Here is a 26,005-nt window from a genome sequence, read left to right on the forward strand (position 1 = left end):
GTCATGAATCTCCCTGTATAATGTTTCATTCAATGGAGATTTGGTGGTGAAGACTGCCAGGAGAATGCTTTCTGTCAGTGTATTGTACTAATCATAAAGCTTGGTGGAGAACCCAATCAGTATCAACATGACAACATTCCATGTCATATAACTCATAGCTTAGACCACAACCTCACTGAACACCTATGGTACACATTAGGGTTCCAGATTAGGATGCAAATTATTAGAACCTATATCTCTTAGCACTGTGTATGTGTTAAAGCCTGAAAGGTACCCATTGAGATTAAACCTGAATTTCTGCAGATTGTAATTTTCGTGGAATACATGTGAAGGAAGGTTGTTCCAGAAAGCAGAAGGGATAAATGAGAAAGAGGAAAAGACTGGTTCTGTGAGTTAAGTTGGGAAATGAATAGTTGTGTGGCTGTTGTTATTTGGTTTTTATGAGCATTAGCAACTAAGGCCATATTGCTCCAGGAATATGCGGTGGTCATTCCCTGACCTTTCCGCATTCTCCGTATTTGGTGGTCATGGGCTCGAACCCCGGTCTAATCAAGAAGCGTGTGCTATGCACTGCCGCTCCTGCCCACCTGGCTACGGAGGCACCTAGTTGTGTGGCATGCGTTTAGACAGGTCTGGAAGCGCGTGGAGGAATTACAGATGCCAATTCACATGAACAGCACCAATGGAAGTATCTATAGAAAAGGCATGCAACAGAAACTGAACATAAGGAAATAACAATATTCCATGGCAAGGCAGATTTGAGATTAGCTAGAGTATTGGTTTAGGAGAAAAGCAATTCTAAGAGAAAGAAAAAAGAAAGCCCAAGTTTTTTTTTTTATGCATAGGAAGTAATATTTGTGATGTGCTCTTATGCCAAGAGAGATCATATAAATCAGGAAAATCACTAATACATATACAGGGTTTTTTTTTTTTTTTTTAATTTGGTTTTTAGGAGCATTAACAACTAAGGCCATATTGCTCCGGGATATGCGGTGGTCATTCCCTGACCTTTCCGCATCCTCCGTATTTCGTGGTGACGGGCCCGAACCCCGGTCTAATCAAGAAGCGTGTGCTAAGCACTGCTGCTCCTTCCCACCTGGTTACGGAGGCGCCACATATAAAGGGTGTCTCAAAAATATTGGTACAAATGTTTAGAGGAGGTAGGTAACATCTAAAGGAATGTGAATCACATAGGAACCCATAGCCGGAAATGTCACCGTAAGTCGGTAGACAGCACGGTAGTCACCGCACAAAGAGCATGCATCGATATATGAACTGTGAGCTGGCAGACACGCACCTAGTGTATGGATTAGCAGAGGGCAATGGACGAGCCGTTCAACGAATTTATGGAGAACGCTTCCCAGACAGACATGTACCAGACCACCATTTGTTTGCGCATGTGCATCAAAATTTGTGCAATTATTGATTATTTAGAGGTAACAGGAGCAGTGCGGGCAGACCACGTTCGACGCGAACTCCCACCAAGGAAGAAAGTATGTTGAATGCCGTCCAGAATAATCCTACTACCAGCACATGTGCCGTTGCCTCTGCTTTAGGAGTTTCTCGTTGCAGTGTACACCAACGAGAGTTGGGGAAAATCCTAGGTGCCGTTTGACACGAACAAGCCGTGTACAGCATGCTTGGCACGATGCTTCCTTACACCCCTTTCATCTCCAAAGGGTTCAGTTACTGCTCCCCCAAGATCATGATGCACGTGTGGATTTTGCGCAGTGGTTTATCCAAGAAAGTGCTCAAGACTTGAATTTTCCAGCCTATGTTTTGTTCACAGATGAGGCTTATTCAATCAACACAATGCTCATGTGTGGGCTCACAACAACCCACACGGTGTGCGCCCCCATGCGGCACAACATCGCTTCGCAATAAACGGGTGGGCAGGTATGGTTGGTGACTGCTTAGTTGGCCCTTACCTGTTACCATCCCGCATGAACTTCGCTAAATATCGGATCTTTCTTGAACAAGTTCTACCAGGGTTACTTGACAATGTTCCAGCAAATGTGAGACGCAACATTTGGTTTCAACATGACGGGGCACCTGCCCATTATGGAAGGTGTGTTCATGACCATTTGAACAGGCATTTTGGGCGTCGATTGGCCGTGGTGGTGGACCCGTTGCCTGGCCCTCCATGCTCACCTGATTTATCGAGCCTTGATTTCTTTCTGTGGGGGGGGGGGGCCCTGAAATCTATTGTGCATGAAATGGATCTTGTGGCGAGACTCGTCTGCGCTGCTGTCAAAGAAACTCCAGGTGTGTTTGACTGTGTCTGCCAATCCATGCTGCATCGGTGTCACGCATGCATTGTGTCTCATGGTGGAACCTTCGAGCATCTGTTGTAACATCATGAAATGCATCCATCTCATACTCCGTTGTTAATATTATGTCAAATGAATGTTTGCCACTAATTGCTGTCTTGTGTCATTTCTGCTTCTTGTGCCTCTGCTACTACTTTCCCCGTGATGTTTCCAGTTATGGGTTCCTATGCGATTTACATTCCTTTAGATGTTACATACCTCCCCTAAACGTTTGTACCAATATTTTTGAGACACCCTGTATATGAACTTGTCTATATATCACCATGTCTATCTATATATATATATATATATGAAGTTTCATCAAAGATGAGATTAAGTGCAGTACACTTCCTTCTGTAAGAAATAAGACAGGACTGAGTTTTAGAAGCATTAAAGTTTTCTTTGCCCACTGAAGAGATCAGCATTTATGAAAATTGAGACTGTTTGTACAGAGCCAAGTTTCTCAAACCAGAAGAAGAAATGTAGTGTTCTATCATCAACAAAAGGCTATGGAGAGGATTTACAGTCAGTGGAAAAATGTGATTAATATACAATACAAAAAGAGAGAAATAACTGAACCTTGAGGAACGCCAGCATCAGTGGAAAAGAAAGAAGACACAGCACCATCTACATTGTCCAGAATAAACAGTGAAAGAGAAAAAAACTGGATATCCAATTACAAATAAAGTCAGTAAGTCATAAGATGGGAGCCTTGGAAATGGAAGTGTAAAGAAAGCAACCTGTAATACCTGGAAGAATGTCTATGACAGTGTCTAAATAATTCTGGTCATATATTGCACAATCAGTCCTCATATAACACGTGTTTACACTACACGAATTTGATCATACACGATTTATAAATAGGGGACGATGTCGCATATAACATGAACGTAATTCGCTTATGCACGATTTGCCTTTGTGTTTACAAGAAATGGTAGTAGAATGCGGCGGAATTACCCCAACTGAGCACAACACAGTAGAAATGAAGAAAAGATTCTGAAAATTTATTTGGTTTTTTTTTGATTTCATAGAAGGGAAACATGTTTCACATAATAACGTAAAAACCCATAGAATTCCACCTATCAGTATTATCACAAATGTACAGTAATTAGATCGACTTTTACTACCCGTTTATAACAGACTCCACTAGCAAGAACCCCCACAAACATGAAACTGCAAATTGTTTTTGTTTTATGGTAGTGACCTCCAGAAATGTGCTAAGCATGTAACATGTGACAATGGTGTTTTCGTCTTTACTGCATTGTTTATTCAGTTGCTACTTGTTCGCTGTGCATTTATGTATATAAAGCTTGCCTCCTCATTTTTGTTCTTTTTATACTTGTGCTCTATTCTCAAAAAAATGAGTAAAATACTTGAAAAAAAGTGTGAAAAGGAAGCATTCTGGTGAAAATACTTCAAAGAGAAAAATAAAAGCAATATCAACAGAAGAAAAATATGAAATTGTGAAACACTGAGCAGAATGAAAGAACGTGTGATATTGTACATGCTACAGGCCTAAACGAGGAAACGCTGAGAACAATTAGAAAGAATTCAGAAAAAATAAATGCAACTTTCACTGCAGGAACAACACAAAGTGTAACAAAATCAATTAGATCAAGACACAAAGAATTGGAAGAGATGGAACATCTTTTATCTGTTTGGATAGATCAAACAAAGAAGAGATCAGGAACAAGTCTGCATACAATAAAAGCAAAGACATTGGTAATATTTGAAGACCTCAGAAATAAAGCTGAAAACCCTCAAGAAGGCCTCCCTTTACTGCCAGTAGTGGCTGGTTCAATAATTCCAGGAAATGTCACGCTTTCCATAATGTGAAATTATCAGGTGAAGCTGCCAGTGCAGATGAAGCAGCAGCAAAGGCACTTCCGCCAATACCAAAAAAGCTAATTGAGGAAGAGAGCTATACACTGACCAAATTTTTAACTTTGATGAAAACAGACTGTACTGGGAAAAAATGCCATCGTGAACATATATCTCAAGAGAGGAAGCACGAGCTACAGGCTTCAAGACTGCTAAGGATAGATTGACCGCTATGTTAGGAGCAAATGGAAGTGGCGACTTGAAACTGAAACTCAAGATCCCTTTAACTCAAGAGTTAAAGGGATCGTAAGGACTACCCTGGGTGTTCACTTTAGGAACAGCAGAAAAGGATGGATGACAGGACAGTTTCGAAGCTACTGCAAGTCACCCTCCAACCTTTGCTGAACTGTCACCAAACATCAAAATTCCATTTTTAACAGCATCAGAAAAATTCCATTTTTCTGATGCTGATATCAGAAACAGAAGGCGAAAATGCACCAACAGTTAAAGACTCCTGGAAGCGATTCAACATAAAGAATGCAATTTACCATAATTGTGGAGGCTTAGAGCGAAGTGACAAAAGAATACTTACATGGTGTTTGGCAGCCTCTTTTACACGTTTTTATTAATGATTTTAAAGGCTTTGATCCTGTAAACGAGCTTCCTAAATTAAAAGCACATTGTGTTTCCCTCGCAAAGCAGGTTGACTTTGAGGAATTGGAGGAAGAAGATTTAGAAGAGTTGCTTCAGTCTCATGAAGAAGAACTGCAATCTCATCTTCCACCTGCTGGAGGGCAGGTGGAAGATGAGAAAGATGCAAAGTTGAATGCCTGAACGCTACCAAAAAACAGCTTTCTACTTCAGAGTTATCTTCAGTTTTAAATTCACTTTAGAAAAGTGTACAATGGCTAGAAGATAACGATTATAATGCAGAAAGAAGCAGAAGAGCACACTTCATACTATTCGATCTGCTTTGGAGTCACATAAGCAGCTGCTTTGTGAAAGAAAGAAGAGTGCCAAACAACAGAAACTAGATGTCTTTTTTATGAAAAGACCCAAGAAAGAGACAGAAAATGAGCCACAGCCTTGTAGTTCTGGCATGACCACATTTCATCCAAAGTCCTCATTGGCATCTCCTCCACCTCCCAGTTCCAATAATGATAACAACCTGCCGCCACTTTCCCAATAATTCTGCTGCTTCAACCCTATCCCTCAAGCTGTCTTCATTTATTTTTAAGATAAGAATCTAAATTTAAATGATTAAACTATTAATTTTACATTTTTCAACTGTGTAAGTGTTTTATTAAGATTATTTATTGTGTTCGGTACATTTTGGTTACAAATGTGTGTCCAATCTTGGGTGGTTGGCACCCAACCCAATTTTTCCCATAGGTCCTGTTGTTTATATTACAGGATTTTGCATTGCACGAGGGTTTCTAGGAACACAACTATCGTGTTATATGAGAAATGACTGTATAAATATTAATTATATTTGTGTTATTACAAGTTCATAGGAAGTTTTGATTGATTATGTACAATAGAACAACAGCACTAGTTCACAATATTTCTAATTTGTCAAATGAAGATATGGTAGAGGAATACAAAAATAATTAGCATTAGCAGAGGTATACGATGCAGGAAAGAAAACTTATGCAGCATCAGCCAAAAAAAAACCCTCCGATTTCATCCCCTCCATTTGTTCCAAATGCCTGTCCAGCTCATCCTTAAATTTATTTAGGCTATCAGCTGCCACAACAAAAGATGGAAGTCTGTTCCACCAATCAACTGCCTGCTGGCTAAAGGCCTCTCAGGTTCTTAGTCTGAGCAAGAGGAAAAATCCCATCAGCATTCAGCTTGCTCAACCCATTCAAGGCCTTATACACCTCAACCAGATCATCTAGCAGGTGCTGCAATTTGTAGAACTTAAGCCTTTCTTGGTAAGAGCATGCCTTTGTTCCCCTCATCAATCTTGTTGTCCTTCTTTGTCTTGTTCTAGCAACTCTAAAATGAGGTCTCCAGACCTGTACACAGTACTCTAGGTGTGGCCTGACCATTGCCTTGTATAACGGTATAATAACTTCCCTGTCCCTGCTAGCAAAATTCCTATATATCTTTGACAAGACTCCATGACCTGCCCTGACAGCACATGTGCACTGCTCAGCAAACTTCATATTTGACTGCACAATTACCTCCAGGTCTTTTTCTGGGGGTAAATACTGAAAACAACAATGGACCCAACACTGAACCCTGAGGAACTCCACTAATAACATTTGTCCATGAAGAGCAATGTCCATTGATTACCACTCTCTGTCGTCTCCCACTCAACCACCCTTTTATCATTTGTAGCAGCTTACCCTTAATGCCATACCTCCAATTTGTATAACAGTCTTCCATGTGCAACAGTATCAAAAGCTTTCCTGAAATCCAAGTATATGATATCAAAATTGATATCATTGTTGGCATTCAGTTCCTTTGTGACCACATCATAGTATCCGATCAAATTCGTCAGACAAGACCTCCCTTTAACAAACCCATGCTGTGTATTAACTACTACTGCAGTCTTGTCTGGATGATCCTGCAATGCTTCTTTAACCAGTGATTCCATTATTTTCCCCGGAACACAAGTTAAACTAACAGGTCTGTAGTTACTTGTGTGTTACCTTTTGAACCCCCTTTGTGAAGTGGTGATACATCTGCACACCTCCAGTCCCCCTGAGTCCAAGGAAGCTCTCATAATTATGGCTAAGGGTTTGTTTACTTCCTTTGCTGCCTCCTTTAATATAACTTGATAAATCCCATCCACTCCAGGTGCCTTCCTTATGTTTAACTTAATTTTGTAATAACTCTTAGTTATTACAAAATCACTTAGCTCTCTGTTAGAGATGGATAAACTTCTGGCACTCCCCTCATTGAATAACTCCTCATGTGTGAATGTAGATGCAAAATACTCATTCAGTTTATCAGCTACCTGAGCATGATCATCAATAGTCAACCCATCTATGTTAAGTGGTCCAATCTGATTCATCCCTTTCCTTCTAGAATTTACATAAGTAAAAAACCTTTTGCTGTTTTTCTTTGCATCCTTTGCTAAAGATTTCTTGTATTCTGCCTTTGGCTGCCCAACCTCCTTTGTGACTTGATTACAGACTAGTTTATACCTGCCATAGGCTTCTGTGTCACCTGATACTTTATATGCATCCCAAAGCATAATTAATGCTTTGCCATTTAGCTAATTTCCTTTTTATTCTTTATTTCAAATAACTTCAGGAAAACAGAAAGTTTTTATGAAGAGAGAGCTCTAACTTTTGTTACAAATATACTATATAGCAAAACAACAGAAACTGAATGATCCCATAATGTTTCTTAGTAAACAAAAGATATCTACCAAGTATTTAATTGCTTTATTTTATAAAATTTAAATAAAAAATTACTAACCTTCCTCCTCTTCCTCTTCCTCCTCATCACTGGCACGTTTCCTTTTGTTTCCAATGATCTCTTCATCTGACTCTTCAGCTTCATTGTCTATGAAGTCAGCCATTGTGGAAGCTTAAAGTACGAAAACAAAAAGAAAAGTTGGTATATCAATTAATCAGATATTTTAGAAATATTTATAACACCACAATTCCTCTAACTGCATTAATAATTAAGAACATAACTAAATCACTTTTAAGTCTTAAGCCTCAGGCTGTGAAACAATGAAGACAGCGTACCAGTTTGAGAATAAGCAGCATACTATTACACAGCAATTCTAAAACAATGCCATTTTTAGAACATGATGTCGCTTGTAAAGAGATACATACATACATACATAAGCCATATAGTGCAAGGAAGCCTGAGGCTTATGCTGCATCAGCTAAAAAAAAAATTTGAGTTTCCGAGAGAGAGAGAGAGAGAGAGAGAGAGAGAGAGAGAGAGAGAGAGAGAGAGAGAGAGAGAGAGAGACAGAGACAGAGAGGGCGGCGGGGGGAATCACCAAGAAAGAGAAGAATAATGATATCCAGCTCAGAACCCTGGGTGTGCCAAGCCTATACTCGCCAGATGTGAGCCCCTGGTGTTAATTTTTTGTCGCACATTATGATAAAAATATTGTACAGCACAAGACACCATAACTGCTTTATTGCAGTTGATATGTAAGCAGGGCTATAGCAGGATATATGCTATATACCTTCTGGATTTTTTGAGGTGAATAGCTAATACCATCTGGTTTTTGAAAGACTTGAACACAAATATTATTGAAATATTTAACATTATAACATCATTAATAACATTCATAGAGTATACGTTCTGCTAATTTTACGACTACAGCACTGTATGTAAGTGCAACTCTAATAACTTACGAAACTATTTAATGCCTGTATTATATACAACAATTAAGTTGTATATAATACAAGCATTTTTTCTCTTCCCTAAACTTTTCAGTTTAGGAAAAAAAGCCAAATGTGCATTCACACAAAGGGATTATTATTTTTATTTATTTGGCTAAAAACTGGCAAACAGAGAATGCATTGTGTGCTAGAGCATTTTCTTGATGGGGCATCAAACCATCCTTCCACAATTCAGGTCGCTTTCTTCGAATTACTTTGACTGAGTCTGATTTGATGACATATAATAATAATTCCTTTTATAATAATAATAATTCCAGCTATAATAATTCCTTCGGTATAGGACATTGTTTTCTTCCATTGCATTGTGTACCTTTTAGTTTCTGGATCGTAATGGAACAGTTAACTCATCACAGATAATTACAGTACTCAATCCTTGAATCTTCAGCTATTTTTTTTTTTAAAACATCGTTACAAACTTGAAGTGTTCTCATTTTTTTTATCTTCATTCAAAAATTTTGGTATCATCTTGGCACACACTTTTCTTATAACTAAATTTCGATTAGAAATGAAGATCATTTCTAATGTGTCCTTACTCAGTACACATTTTCATTAGTTTTTAGCATACCAGACAGTCTGGTTATTCATCGCCTTCCACATTCTCTCTTTCTTTTTGGCATAAAAATATTTTACGCCATTCAAACACGCAAGCAAGCTCTTGACATATCTTCCCCATAAACTTGACATAACAACCAAGGACGGCCATGTTCAAAGGTCGCCTGAAAACCTATATACACATATGAGGAAAATTTTAAAGGGGTGTGCCAAATTGCAATAGCACCCAGGCATCACATACCTTAGGAATATATATATATTCCTAATAATATATATATATATATATATATATATATATATTACACATAACCATAAAAATAAATTAGAATAAAAATTAAAAATAATGCCAGCGGCATGGCAAGACGAGCGAAAATAGTCAAAATTAAACATAATGATCAAACCAACAGGGAGGGAAGAGAGGGGTAAGAAGACATAGTGTTATTGGTATGCGGTTCCCGTGGTTTCCCACAAATCCGCATTAAGTACTCTGTTAACATAGCAAAGCCAGTCAGTGTGGGTTATGTATGAGTAGTGTGTTGTTTGACTGGCCTCTTCGTTACTGGGAGGCGTGATCACCAGGAAGGAGCCTCCCAGCCGGACCAGGGAGTAAAAGACATCTGGCGGGTCGTCCACATTCCTGCAGGAGCGAGAGTGGGGAAGGCCAAGGAAAGAGCAGAGAAGAGAAAGGAAAGTGGAAGACTGGTAAGATAGCGGGGGATGACAGAGCGTAGGCATCCTCCCAGGCGAAAAGGAGCACGAAGAGTGCTAGGTGCAGTTGTGGGAGTCCTGGAGAAGGACTGTGGGTAGGAAGAAGAGAACAAGTAAAGTTCAAATTAAAGAGTCCAGGATCGTCACAATGGAGAATCACGGAGCGGCGTCGGCAGGGCTGGCCTCAATTTTCAATTTCATGACTGGAAGTTTCTGGTTCTGGGTATCAGTTGCTGTGTGCAGGAGGTTATCCAGGAGTAGTGTTCGGGAGTTGCAGGTGATGCCAGCGACGACGAAAGACCTCTTTGGCATAAGTGGTTAGTGCACGGAAAGCATCGTTAGATTCCAGTAACTTGGTTTCTAGCCAAAGTGATGTAGTGTGGAGGTCTAGGAGTAGTTGGATTCTTAGGTCTAAGTATATGTTGCATGAGTGCATCACGTGATCCCAGTCTTCAGGTTCTTCGCAGGTACAGAGGGCATCCTCGACTAGGCCGAACTCTAGAAGGCGTCTCTTGAACGACCCGTGGCCAGTTAATAGGAAGGAAGCATAGATGTTTGAGAAGAACCAAGTGGAACATTTGTTGATGTAGGTTACCTCTGGAAGGAAAAGTTTAGTAGTTGCACCAGTTGTGGAGTTATTCCAGCAGGTTTGTCATAGGTTTATCAATTCTAGCCACACACGTTTATGTTCCTGTTTGATGTTGGCATCGGTACGGGTTTGAATAGTGAGGAATTCAGCTTCCTTATTCTTCTTGATGGCATGAGAGAGTCTGATAAAAGCGACGATGTCCAAGGGAGGCAGCCTGTTAGTATCTGTAGGGCGGCAGTTGATGTAGTTCTACATGCACGGGTCATTTGTAGTAGAATAAGTCGTTGAATTTTATGTTGAGCATGCACTAAAGTCATTCAGTGGTACCATACTGCAGCTCCATATGTGACAATTGGTATAAATACTGCTGAGTATAGAAGGCATTGAGTTGGTCCTTTATGACCCCAGTCCTTGTGGTAAAGCGTGCTAAATAGCGATGTAATTTTTTATCTTTTCTTTGATAGCTTGGAAATGGTGGATGAAAGTTCTCCTGTCATACAAAATTACTCCTAGGTTTTGGGTTTTGCTCTTCTCAGTGGAGATTGTGAGTTTATTTTCCATGGCCCATAAGGACAGAGTAGAGAGAACAACCGTAGTCCTCAATGATGATAACCATGTCGTCGGCATAAGAAAGCTGAGTAGTGTGTGGGTAGTCCCTCAGGAGCCAGTCGTTGAGTGTCGTATTCCAGACAGCTGGCCCCAGGATGGAGCCCTGGGGACAGCCTCGGGTGATGCAGTGATATTTTGTTTTGATGCTGACCCTGTGGTTAGAGAAGTAGCTTTTTAGGCAGTGGTAGAAATTCCAGGTACAATTAGAGACTCTGGCCCTCTGAAGAACGCAGGGCCACCACACTGTGTCGAAAGCTCCTTTGAGTCAATGAAGATTGCCAGTACATAAGTTGCATCCGACTGTTCTGCAACTTTGAGGGTTTCAGATAGAGCATCAATTGTGGAGCACCCTTGTTTGAATCCAAATTGAAGCGAGGATGCCAAACCACTGGCTTCATATCGGGGTTGGAAGCGGGAGAGCAGCAGTCTCTCTCTAAGATAATTTAGAACATCTAAATGCAAGAATAATAAAATAATTCATTAAATTTCAAAAGCCAATTAAATAGAAATTTAACGGAGTCCCTTCTGACGGACACCAGGTCCAAATTTATATGAAATATCACCAACAGAGATGTAAACTACTACATTAAAATAAAACAAAAATAGACTGACCATTACGCCCCATCTCAACAGAGGACCACAAGGCCAAAAATGGTCAGGTAATCGCTACATTTCTAGTCTATTTTTGGTTTATTTTATTGTAGTGGTTTATATCTCTGTTGGTAATATTTCACATAAATTTGGACCTGGTGCCCGTCAGAGGGGGGCTCCGTTAAATTTCTATTTAATTGGCTTTTGAAATTTAATGAATTATTCTATTGTCCTTGCAATTAGATGTTCTTATCTTGCAATGCTGCTGGCATTATTTTTAATTTTTATTCTAATTTATTTTTATGGTTATATTTCAAGCATCATGTAGAGGAATATGCTTTTTGCTGCCTCTGATGTTTGCTGTACATTTTTATTTTATTTTTATTATGAAAGATTCAGTTTCCAACTATTTTAAACATTATTCAAATATATATGTAATTAGTGCTTTTTTTGTAAAAAAAAACATAAAAAAATTGGTGCCGGTACTCATTCTTTGTTATCAGTAAAAATTGAAAATTAAAAGGATATGAAAAATACTCTAATCCCCCCCCCCCCGATATTGTTACTTTAGTAGTGATTTTTTTTTTAGAATAAGAACAAGAAATTAAGCATATTAACATGGTTGATTAAGCATAATAAGATTTATTTATTTATTTATTTATAAAGATTTATTTATTCAAGTATATAAAAAAATAAGTAAAATAAGCAAAAATAATTTCATAATTAATGTTTTTGTAGAATATTCCAAATTTTTATTAAGTTCTCATCCGACACCCTATGCTGACTAAAATATTCCACGGCACACACTTTGGGAACTGCTGTTTTATGCAATAAATATTTAATTCCATAATTATTTTCATTATCTTTTTCATGATATACAGTTAAAAAGTTATTTTTAAAATTCTTTATGGTTATGGACATTCCTGAAGGTCAAGGACCAATCATAATTTTTCCTATTCATGATTATATTCGATTAACGTGTTTCTGTTTTTCGCGATGCAAATTAATCGCGTTAATTGAGATCAGCCTGTATCTTTTTTTTTTTTTTTTTTTTCGGTCCCACTTATAGCCTGTTTGATCAATTTCATCACCGTGACTTAATGTTACTGGAGTTCTGGAAACCGACCCAGGGCTCGTATCTGGTGAGTATGGGCTTGGCAAACCCAGAGTGCTGAGCTGGAAATCATCCTTCTCTTTCTTGGTGATTCCCCTCTCTCTCACTCACTCACTCACTCACTCAGAGTAACTTGGGAAATTTTTTTGGCTGGTGCAGCATAAGCCTCAGGCTTCCTTGCATCATATGGCTAATAATAAATATGGCCGGGGGCTTATTTCATCCTTAATCTGACCCTGGACGGCGCTTAGCATAAAACAGGGATAATTTACACTTCCTCAGGTGGAACATCTATTATTTTTTTGGAGTCTGATGGAAATATAGTAGCACCCGGATAAGAAGTTTTCCCCTGTACTAGTTTGGTTTCTCAAGTCCCAATTTTTTTTTTGGTAGTTGTTGGCGCATCGGCTTCTGTGGCCATAATGCAACTCCCAAGGTTTTTGCAGTACGTGTACTTTGATCCAAGCCCGAGGTGTGATTCGAACCCGCGACCTTTGGGTTGCCAGGCAGGCACTTTACCCACCTGGCTAGTCCGGTCGGCCTCAAGTCCCAATTTCAACTCTGTATGTTCTAATGTATTATTTTCCGGAGTAAAAAGTTTCACGCATAAAAAGTTCGTAATAAATAATACACAGTGTATTATTATAATGAGGTTTTCCCGCTTAATATGTTTTTTAAATATAGAAATATATTTTTAATATTTAACAATACAGTAAACCCCCGCTATTCGCGGTCGCTGATTTAATATAAAATGAAACCTAAAAAAATGTGAATTTTAAAATCGCCGTGAACATTTTCCGCCATAAAAAAAACATGGGCGTGGCTAAAATCATCTTTCCCCGTCAAAACAGCTCTCAGTGGGTGGGGGGTTGACAAAATCGTGAGCGTGATTGTTTCTCTTTAATCCTTGTTCAATATGTGCTATGCGCTTGTCATGGAAGGTTTCGTCGTTTGCTTTTAATTTATATGCTTATAAATTGAATAAATTTATAAATTGATATGCTTACAAAAGTGAAAAATCTACCGTTTTGCAGTGTGTTAGTATAAACAGACTTTTTCGAGTGTGTTAACGGAAGAAAGTGACTTTATTGTGGACAAATTGTTTTCTAACCCGTACAAAAATATGGCTACGAATAACAAGGGAATTGTGAAAAGATCAAAGAAGGTGATGACATTAGAGAGTAAAATTGAGTTATTAGACAAAATTTCTAATGGTGAAAGTGTCTCGTCAGTGGCAAAATATTGTAAAATCATTAAGTCAACGGTACGATCAATCAAGAAATCGGAAGAAAAAATCCGCCGTAGTGTCCGTGAAAACGCGCTAATTGCTTCAAAAATTTGCTCTGTAACTCGTGATGTTAAATTAGAAAAAATGGAAAAAGCTTTAAATCTGTGGATAGAAGACCGAACTCAAAATAAAATTCCCTTAAGTTCACTTATCTTTCGTGAAAAGGCAACACACCTTTATCAACACTTTAGCGAAACTGGCGGGATAAGTTTTTAGCTAATTTCTAATAAATATTACATTTAATATTAAATTGTTTCTTATTTTCATTTCGATTCCTTATGCTTGCATTTCACTACGTACTGTCTATGTACATAGTCATATTATGAAGGTACATATAATACATACATAGACAAAATTTTAGACTAGTTTTTCTTATATATTTCATACTTTGGAACGGAACCCCTTTATTACTATGGGAGCCATAACTCAGTATTCGCGGAATTTCTCAGGAACGTAACCCCCGCGTATAGCGGGGGTTTACTGTATTTGGTAATCGAACAAGTGCCAAGCACCATATTAGTTCGTAGTAAACCACTGAAGTAGGTAAAATGGCATCGTTTTTGATATACACATCTCATATTCTGAATGTGAGTTGCCCTAATATTGCATTACCTCAAATTAGCAACGGTTCGGAGATGACAGATGCCACCACCAAAGATTGTGGTATCCGCCGAGAATACTTTGCGAAGTGTTGCCTATTCGAAAATCCATTGTCGGAGCTGTACTTATTTAAAGTATTATTATTAGCCATATGGTGCAAGGAAGCCTGAGGCTTATGATGCACCAGCCAAAAAAAATTTTCTGAATTACCCAGAGAGACTGAAGTAGAAGGGACTCACCAAGAAAAAGAAGAATGACAATATCCAGCTCAGAACCCTGGGTGTGCCAAGCCCATACTCACCTGAGCAAATCAGGTGAGTATGGGCTTGTCAGGGCAAATCATTGTGAAAACATTCAAAATATGAGATATAACAAAAACGATGCCATTTCACCTACTTCGGCGGTTTACAACGAACTAAAATTATGCTTGGCAATAACTTGTTCGATTACCAAATGTTAACCTTGTTTAATACTTTTTTTAAAACATTTTTATATAATGAAAGTGACATATTGCAATTGTTTTCATTGATATCCATAACTGGATACGTAAACCGCGTTAAGTTCTGAATTACTTAGTAGATTATTGCTCTGTCTTACTGTAATTGTGACCTTTTAAGGTACATTAAAACTCCAAAGGAGCTCATTCTTCCAACTTGGTAGTGAGTTTAATGAACTAAGCAATCCTCAGTTTAAAATGTTTCCCATAAGCAGAGTAAAATGTTTAAAAATTCTGAAATAGCACTTAAAAATCATATTTAATTTATGTATGTGTATCTTTTCGTTTTTTATTTGTGTAATTAATATTTCATACCTTTTTTTTTCTAAACCTCCAGTCCCTTAAAAAACTTCGTATCCGGGTTCTACAGTACTTGCCAATTGAAGATTAAAGCTAACCGATGTAAACAAAGCTTAACTCAATGCAAGAAAGCCAAATAATATCACTCTGGCCGGCAAGACAAGAAATATTCTGAACTACTTAGGAAAATATTATAAAAAAAAAACAACCTTAACTTTTCAGAAAGTAGAAAACAAACGAACTAAAACCACAAAAAATAAAAAACGGAATGAATGAAATCAATGAACTCAAGAATACATGCATATTCTTGCTCTATCAAAATGTAAATTCTTCAGAAAAATTATAATAATATTATACATATCCAGGCATATAATATATATAACCTAAAATTACTTACCTAATCAAAAATGGATCTGCTGCTAAGTGAAACTACAACACAAGTAAATGACAATACAACACCTAAGTTAAGGTTACAAACTAGCTGTTCATTTTTATATATAATGTGCTGGCATAATCCTATGTGCTCAACACCCAATGAAAACAAAGGCTACAAATATACCCTGGGTACCAGGTAATAGGCCAGAGTGGGAATACGTCATGCACATTAGTCATTCCCTACAGGTGGATTCTGAACAATACTGGGTTCTATTTTATCAGCCAAAATGTGTTATTTGAATATAATAAAGAACTCAAAAGTAAAGTTGGTATTATTAGGCTTATTTCCGATTTGGAAATATTATATAATGGAGTTAAACGTCGTAGTATTTTTTTCTCACTTCTTCAGTAGGAAAGATTAAAGCTAAGCAATGTAAACAAGATTTAACTCAATAGAAAAGAATAGCGAAAGCTATTCTTTTCTATTGAGTTTTAACTCAATGCAAGAAAGCCGGGTAAGATCCCTCTCATTGGATAATATTTGAAACATTCTGAACTACTTAACAAAATAAAATTTAAAAATTATTATATAACGACTTTTCAGAAATTAGAAAGCAAACGAACTAAAACCACGAAGAAAATAAAAACCGGAATAAATGAAATCTTGTCGCCGCTCGCCAATCTATCAAGATGTATATTTTTCAGAAAAATTATAATGAAATGTGTAATTTGGGTAGAGATTCAATATCGGGTACAGCCGCCAAAAATGGCGGAGAGGAGGGGGAAAAGCAATGATTGACGGGTTGTGACTCCGCCCACTCACTGCGTTCCCCCTCCTCTCCTTGCCCGGTGGATTTCAAGTGACAAGCAGACGGCACTTGGCACAGCACAAATATGGCAGCTGAAAACAAAGGATAAATCCAATAAATTTAAAAGTTCAAGTTACAAAAATGCACGCTTTTCGCGATCACAAAATGTCACGTGACATTTGAATAAATCGGATATAGCTGAAAAGGGGAGAAGGTAATTTAAAAGTAAGTTTCGCCAAAGAAAAGGAACGGCAAATCAACTAATTTTAAAAATAAAACAAACAAAAGCTGAAATGAAGAAAACGAAAAGGCAATTCTTAAAAAACCAAGAAACGAAATGCAATCACTGATTCTTCTCGCCCGTACATAACTAGACTATTTCGCAAGTATTAACAACGATAATTTCTGATGCGAGTGAACATATAAATGCTTTTTTTTTTTTTAAATTTTTGGTGGGGGCTGCCACCCCCCCCCCCCCCGCTGTTTTCCCCCAACAAAATTGGAGCTGAAAAAGAAAAGGTAATTTAAGTGTAAATGGAACGAACGAAAAGCAACGGCAAATCAACATTGGAAAAAAACATAAATGCACGTTTTTCTATGCTACTTTACGACCATATGAGAATGACTGAAAAGAAGAAAAAGAAAACATAATTTGAAGGTAAATTTTACAAAACAGAAATAAAAATGCACGTTTTTCTATGCTATTTCTATGAAAAAAAATAAATGCACGCTTTTTTATGCTATTTTACGTGCATTAACAATGAGAAAGGCTAAAAAGAAAGCGAAAATGTAATTTTAGGGGGAATTTTACGAAACAAACAAAATGCACGTTTTTCTATACTATTTTATGAGTACAGTATTAAGATTGAGAAAAGGTAATTTTAGGGGAAATTTTACGAAACAAAAAAGCACGTTTTTCTATACTATTTCTATTAAAAACAATCAGATTGAACTAAGACAAAGAAAAACCACTCACTTCATCGGTCGGGTGTCCGATGAAGTTCAATCCTTGGTTTCAGGTTTATACACTAAGTTCACAGCTTTTAAAAATTCCATAGTTAAATCGCTGCTGCCGGAATGTTTCCTGCGACAAAGGAGATTTCACGGCAGCAAGCAACAAGCAACCCCACAAATCAAGAACTGACCAAAAGGTGATTACGCAATCGTAATCAGCCAATCACAGAGTTAAGTAATTTTTTTTTTAATTTAAATTTTATTATTTTTTTACAGACCCCGTCTATGTGGGGGCTGGATCCCCCACACACCCAGAATTATTCAGCCGAGAACAATACCAATAAACAATAGTTAATTTTTTTTAATTTTTCGGTTTCGTAACCCAGAAAAACCTCAGCGTGCCTCGCGTTTCCAGTGCCGGTAGGTACATGGCACGCAATGCGTGTCACCCTTACCAGCTGATTCCGTCTCTTAAGGAGATCACGTGACAATGGGCGGAGTCAGCACCCGTCAATCACGGCTGTATCGCTAGCAATTGGAAAGCTGTACCCGATACTGAATATCGACCGTAATTTGTTATACTTATCCAGGCATATAATATATATGTCTGTTTATATCTAAAAAGTCATCAGAAATAACTAGCTCAAGACTTACCTAATCAAAAATGGATCTGCTGCTAAGTGAAACTATAACACAAGTAAATGACAATACAACACTTAAGTTAAGGTTATGAACTAGCTGCTGTTCCCTTTTATATAAGGTGCGGGCTCAACCTATGTGCTCAACACCCAATGAAAACAAAGGCTACACATACCCTGGGTACCAGGTAATAGGCCAGAGTGAGAAACGTCATGCACATTAGTCATTTCCCAAAAATTTGTTTTCACTTAATTTTTGATTTTTATTATTATTTTTTTTTTAGGATTGTTAAATTTGAAACAACAAAAAAAAATACTAATAATAATAATAAGCAATCAATAACGACGATCACGGCAGGCACAAGTGAGATCGGAGTAATAAGCAAAAAAATAGGAAAAAAAGAAAAGATTCTTACAATTATTTACGGTTTTTTTTATATATGACTGAAGATTTCAGGGAAGAGGACACACATTTCACCATAATAACGTAAAAATCCACAGAATTCCAGCTATTGGTATTGGTAAATTAACTTAATTTAGCAATAATAATTATGTATATAAAGTGCTTAGCATCATAATACACAGCCATTTCTGAATAAACAGAAAATTTTTAAGGTGGCATCGTTTTAGGTTATATCTCATATTGTGAATACCTTCACAACGAGTTGCCATGATATTGCACTACTTCGAATAAGTAACGCTTCACCTAAGGAGAAGACTAGTGTTACTTATTCTCAGATAGGTACCACCACCCAGACAGCACTGTTTGGTAACTGTAACAGCAATGTTAATACACATGGCTGTGTATTATGATGCTAAGCACTTTATATACATAGTCTAAATTTGTTCGCAGCTTGAGGCTCTAGCCCTAAATGCGCAATAATAATTATTAATTAGAATGTAACACTGGTCAATAAGGTTTTGCTAACATGGGTGAAGAATTTTTTTTTTAATTTTTATTTGATGATTACGAATATGGCAATAAAAAGTTTCTGTCACGTAACATTTTTTAGAAAAACTCAAAAAAGTTTAAAATAGCTTCAAAATCAACGAAATCATCCAACATCGCACTTCATGCTTTTCCCGGTATAATTTATTTTAAAAAGATACATATCTGTGTTATTTAATGGTATACACCTCTTTTTAGTTTTATGGACCTGAGGCGACCAGGCGTCCCTGTGCAAGACAACTTGTTTATAAGCTGTCTTTAGCTCTTAAATGTACATTTTGGGCTTAGTTTCGATTTGTATGATCTAGTGATGTTTTAAAGTTTCGTTTTGGTGTTGTGAAAACTCCTGAAATGGAGCGAAAACGCCGTGAATTCGACAAACAGTTTTTGCTATGTTTGTGGACAATTTACAGTGAAGTCGCAACGTCGATCAATCACAGATAAGGTGAAACAAGCTCATTATTTTTATTTTGGTAGTCACGTGGTTGATCAGGATAAAAGGTGGGCACCGCATATGTGCTGTATAACGTGCTATGTAAATCTGATTGAATGGATGAAGGGGAACAATTCTAAAATGCCTTTACTGTTCCGATGATCTGGCGAGAATCAACAAGTCACCTCGAAGATTGTTATTTCTGCATCGCAAATACTAAGAGGTTTTAAAGTTTTCCAGGAAAAATAGAGTTAAAATAAAATACCCCAACCTTCCATCCGCAATAAGGGTGCTCTCGCGTAGAACGCAGGTGACCGCTTACTTGGAACCAGCAGCGACATGCAGCTGAAGCTTCTCACTTTGTATGAACACAGAAAGCAGTGACTAGTGCAACTTCTTACTATGCGATGGGGTAGGTTTTACGGGCGCCACAGTATTTCGGAAAGTTAATCCCTTTAGCACTCGGATAAACTGGTACAGTAAAATTTCCGAGTAAACCCTCCTGCAATTCAGCGGGTGTCCCGTAATTTTCAGGTGAAAACTTATCAAAAGATAAATACAGTAATTAGGAGAAAGGAGAGGGAGCGGGTTGTTTATTAATGTCCATCACAGGACATTTCGATAAAATATTCGTTGGAATGGGCACTGAAATAATTGAAGGAGGAAGGGAATAATATTTTTGCAGGCGAAGAATTTAAAATTTATCAAAGAAAACAACCCCGTTAAAGTTGCGAAGTGTTCAGAAGCTATATATAAATAAGTTTATGTATTGATATATACCTAAAGAATGGAAAAGAAAATAAACTGGAAAGATGAGATGAGGAGGCAGCATAGCTTACAAATCGAAAAGCATAGCTACCAAAAAATAATACATTTAAACGTAAAATAGAATTATATAAACTCCTCTGACCGTTTGGTCGTCCCGGAGTATAAACAGAAAATTTATTTATTTATATTGTCCCATGTCGAACAATCCTGGCGTCTCTTCCAGCATCAACCACCAAAATTGCACAAAAAAAAAAAAACGATATTATCGGGGGGTTTTTTTGGGTGCAATCTTTCTTTTTAAAGGCTAATCTCTGGCATATACAGGATTACCAGACTTCCTCGTTTCCGAGGACATGTCCTAGTTTTTAGGGCGTCCTCCGACGTCCCGCGGATTTACACTTGTGTCCTAGTTTTTTTATAAATAAAAAAAATCATATCATTGTAAAATTAATTTTCATTAAACATTCTGTGCTTTTGTACCTTCGGTCAATACAACAGAATAAATAAAATCAATGCGCTGGATGCATTAAGTGGACTGTATTATCTCAAAATTACACAAATCAAATTATGACTTCGCTACAACGTCTCTCTCGAACTCAATGACATTATAATTACTTTGTAATCCAAACTTACTGAAAATGATTGGCAGTAACGATAAAAAAAAAAAGGCCTGACATATCCGACTGGTCAGGCGCGAGGGTGCATGGCACGCGTTCCTTGAGTGGACCGGGGTTCAAGCCCGTGACTATTAAATATGATAAATATTTGTATTGATGATTTATTGTAAACTCTACTGACTTGGTTGACATGCCGGAGTAGAAACAGAAATTTTAAATAATGTATCGTAATAATATAATTTTTAAAATGTCCACGTTTTAAAAAGTAAAACTGTCCTGGTTTTTTCCTATTTCATCCTAGTTTTTGAACTTTAAATCTGGTAACCCTATCATATCACATACATGCTAACAAATAATATATTACATTATGGTCGTATTGTGTATATTGCCACAGCAAATGGCACTAGTCCATAAACACCGTACACAAATATTAATAGATTTGATACTAGAGAGCTATTAAGTGCTCGATATTTCCTATATTCTATTATATTATGAATCAACAGGGCTTACCTTTATTTTTGATTAGTGAGTTGGACAAGGAGAGTTGGAAAAGAAGCTTCCTATATCAAAAATAAAGGTAAGCCCTGTTGATTCATAAAAACAAATAATAAAAAACAGCGTAATACAAATGTTAACTGCGTTATATACTTCTATGCACCTCACATCACATATATATATATATATATATATTATGTGCGATAAAAGTTAGACAAAAGTAATAAAAATAAATAAATATGGCTATGTAGCTATCATGCTATGTAGCTATCAGGCTATGCAGCTATGTATCTATTGCCGTACTACTGGCTGATGTTTTTATTTTAAATATCATATTTATTTTAATTGTCAGATATATATATATATATATATATAGAGAGAGAGAGAGAGAGAGACACTTTGCCACTTTAACTTTTTTTTTCAACACAGTTTTGAAAGCAGTTTGTATCCTTTGCTTTTTCATTAGAAATGTGAATATCCCAATGAAATAATGAATTAAGCAAAATTATAGGCTGAATTTAATAGCCAATTAGAGAGAAGTGATTAAATTAATATACGGAGTAATAGCCAACATCAAATATGGGTGGGCAATTTTGGTCCGAGAAATGGGTAGAGAAATTATAAAATTAAAATCCGAAGTTAGCTAAAAAAATCTGGTGTTACCTAAGGTCGGATTTTAATTTTATAATTTCTCTACCCCTTTCTCGGACCAAAATTGCCCACCCATATTTGATGCTGGATATTACTCCGTATATTAATTTAATCATTTTTGCTTTACAGCTCCCTTCTCTCTAATTGACTATTCAATTCAGCCTATAATTTTGCTTAATTCATTATTTCATTAGGATATTCACATTCTTTCTCACGCCTTCAACATCTCCAATTTCTGGTATCCTTCTCCTATTAGTTTTGTATAATTTATACGCATTCAGCTTCACACTTTTTAACAGACTTATTAATTCTACCTCACAAATATATATACACTGCATTTAACAGATTTGATAATTGAGAGCCATTAAGTGCTCGATAATTCCTATATTAATACTAATAAATACGCTTCACACATCTGCTATCCACCTCATCTGTGGGGATTTTAACTTACCACCAAATCTCCAACATCTTCATGAGTCACTTATGGCTAAGATTGCACCTAGTGGCCTCAGGATCATAAACGAAGGCCCAACTAGAGGTCTTCATCGCCTGGATCTCATATTATCGTCTGGTTCCTGTAGCGTCGACATTAAACCCGAAACTCACTTTGAATCCGATCATGAACCCATCGTAGTCCTATTGCAGCTCCCAACGCCCAACTTTAATGTCTCCCACTACGTCAAAAGGAAGATCATCATCTCTCCCACCTTCCTACAACCGAACAGATGCCTTTATGCAACAAGATTAATTCCCTGGGAAGTTCTCGAATCAGGAGATCCGGAACTGGCTCTAGACATATTAACTAGATGGTTGCACACTGTTACTATGTTCTCAGCAGCTAAACAGGTCAGTATCTCCGCTAGAACTAATGCTTGGTGGTCTTCGGAGCTAAATCACAGTTTCAAGTGCAAACAGTCCCTCCATAAACAATGGAAACAGTCTGGTACAGCATATGACCGAACTCAGTACTCCAAAGCTAGAGCACTGTTTAACAGACTGAAATCGCAAGCCATTAAAGAATACACTGACAAGACCTTATCCAAAGGCAAAGTGCCATATACCCGTAACTCTGAACCAGATTCCAATTTCAATCCAGTTGAATGGATCAACTATGTAGCCAGATTCCAAGACAACATCACACAACCATATGATTACCAACCAGACCCCATTTCAAGTCCAGATGATGAGCTGTTTTCCATTCAAATCGATCGACAGCAGCTTCGTCAAGCCATCAACTCGCTGCGTCCGTCATGCACCGCTGGCATCGATAATGTCCCATATTTCATCGTAAAGTGCCTCAGTCCATATATCCTTGATCCTCTGCTCTACTTGTTCAACTCCATCCTCTCCCATAGAGTGTTTCCGGCATCCTGGAGCAAATACAGTCTTGCCCCACTACCTAAAGTTCAACTACCAAGCCAGCCGAAGCACTATAGACCGATCTCCACTGCATCCACGCTCCTAAAGCTACTGGAAAAAGTTCTTCTTCCGCATATAACACGCCATCTTCTTCCACAATCATCAAAACAACTCCATTATGTTCTCCCTAATAGATCAACTGTCTCCAACCTTCTGGCAGTCCAAACGGAAATTTTAAATGCATTTGAGGCCAAATCAGAAATGGCGGTTGTTTATGCCGATATTGAAGCTGCTTTTGATAGCCTCAACATCTCAGCCCTTCTGAATCTCCTAACCAATTTCTTTCGGATCAAAGGTGACGTTTTCGCTTTTCTGCACTCGCTCCTCCGGAACAGAACAGTGTACCTCACTCATCGTAACCTCTGCTATACCCGATCCATCAATGCTGGTGTGCCGCAAGGTGGCGTTTTATCGGGGTTACTTTTTACAGCCCTCCTTATTCCGTTTGTGTGTAACAGAGATGATGTCATTACCTACGCCGACGATATAAAGTTCCTAACGGAAATACCACCATCAGCCGACAGGGGAGTGATCACATCGGAAATCTGTAATAAGATCACAGCTTTCTCTAGCCATCTCAACCATTTCGGTCTCAAACTGAACCCCCAAAAATCCGTTATTATGGTTTTTTCTCTGAAGAAGTGTCCCACATTCATACAACCCTCACTGGAGGGCGCAATTATTCCAAGTGTTACTAAACACAAAGATCTCGGTGTAACCTTCGACCCAAACCTTAGGTTCAACTGTCACATCGAATGTGTTCTACGCAAGATCAACCGAATGCGCTGGATTGCCCGTCAACATCTTCTTCATAACACAGACGCAAGAACCACAATCAGATATCTGGAAACCATTGTGTATCCTACCTTTCTGTATGCCTCTGAAATATGGGCATCCGCAGTACCTTCTCTCATGAAGCCCATCTTCGCCAGTGAATACTGGATATTGAAGTGGGCAACCCACAAACATCGACTCCCCCCTCAGCAGAGGACCACCAGCATGGCCGACCAACTCCAAATCCCACGGCTGCCTCAAATAATCAGCATGAGGAGAACTGTGACCACAGTCAAAATGCTGGTTGGCAAAATCAACTCCCCTGACTTCTGGGATATATGCCAGTGGCATGTTCCACTTCCGTCCTTACGAGCCACCCCTCTTCTTCAGCTACAACGGAACAGGCTGAAGATCAGTGACAGATTCCTACCTGGACAAGTACTTCCTACAGTACAAGCCCTGCTAATGATCGGAGTTGACCTGCAGAAATTCGCTTCTGATCGCAATTACAGGCGCTCGTTGGCCGAACTTGTTCCCCTTTTGTTTGGCCCCTGATGTCGACTCATACTGATATCTCCATCTTCTATCTCCTATGAGGTGCATAACGGCACGTCGCAGGAAAATCGACGAACTGTCTTCACAAGAAAATGCAATACCGAACAATAATGTGGCACTGTGAAATTTTCTGACTTGTGTGAATATGCTTAAATATGTGCTTTGTACATATGAACGTGTACATACCTTGGTGTACTGTCTGCCTCACAACTATGTACATACTCATATCTATTGAATGGCTAATGCTACGTTTTTAATTGTTATGTAATATTTTATACTGCACAAATTTTTATACTGTACATATTTTTATATTTCTATATCATTGTCAAGCCCCTGGCCTCCTGGCTGTGGCGGGCACATTATTGTATCTTTACTGTACAATAAAGATTTTCTTCTTATTCTATTATATTATAAATCAACAGGGATTACCTTTATTTTAGATATAGGAAGCTTCTTTTCCGACTCGCTAATAATTCTTGAGGATGGAGATATCAATTTTGCGAAACAGGTGGGACATCTTCCCCACTGTCAGAACCGTAGTGTTCAGACCGTGCGGTCACAACAATGAGCGCTCAAGACTTCTGTCTTCAAACACCATGCCTCTGCCAGCAAGGAAACCATTACCTGGACTGGCATAAAATTAGATTTTTGAAGGTCTAAACTGTTTAATAAATATGGACCGATTATTTCTTTTGGTCCTGTAGCTGGAATTTAGAGTTAAATTTAGGGGTCTAATAAAATTGGATATTGGGGGGAGGGGGGAATTAATCTCTACATTCCTTAAGTCGGACTAGAACTTTTCGGACGTCATGTTCACAGGAATAGAGCAACTCACAATTAATCCGAAACTTTTGTCTTATGTTGTAGTGTTTGTTCTTCACGCATGCGTATAAGAGACCAATCGTCGGACAATAGGAATGGCCTACGGATATTGACTGAAGTTTCATCTCTAAGGTTTCTGCAATAAGTAGTTTGTGGTAGTTATGTTGAATATTTATAATTTTTGTTTCATTAAAGCTGAATGACCGCACGGTCTGAACACTACGGTTCTGACAGTGGGAAAGATGTCCCACCTGTTTTGCAAAATTAATATCGCCATCCTCAAGAATTATTAGCGAGTTGGACTAAGAGAGTTGGAAAAGAAGCTTCCTATATCTAAAATAAACTGCATTTAATATAAAATAGAATTGGATTATATATATATAA

General features: G+C 37.8%; 1 protein-coding gene across 1 annotated transcript in view; it reads right to left on the bottom strand.

Annotated features, from left to right (window-relative positions):
- The window catches only part of Spt6 (transcription elongation factor Spt6), a 301,836-nt gene that overhangs the window by 236,360 nt on the left and 39,471 nt on the right, over positions 1-26,005 (bottom strand). Inside the window, exon 2 of the mRNA XM_090369617.1 lies at positions 7,566-7,676. Coding sequence (XP_090225743.1) covers positions 7,566-7,668 — 103 coding nt within the window. The 5' untranslated portion in view covers positions 7,669-7,676. The remainder of the gene's footprint in view (positions 1-7,565; positions 7,677-26,005) is intronic.

This window comes from Mastigoproctus giganteus, chromosome 3 (genome assembly GCF_048544385.1).
Source record: "Mastigoproctus giganteus isolate SK-2022 chromosome 3, ASM4854438v1, whole genome shotgun sequence".
Taxonomy (NCBI): Eukaryota; Metazoa; Arthropoda; class Arachnida; order Uropygi; family Thelyphonidae; genus Mastigoproctus; species Mastigoproctus giganteus.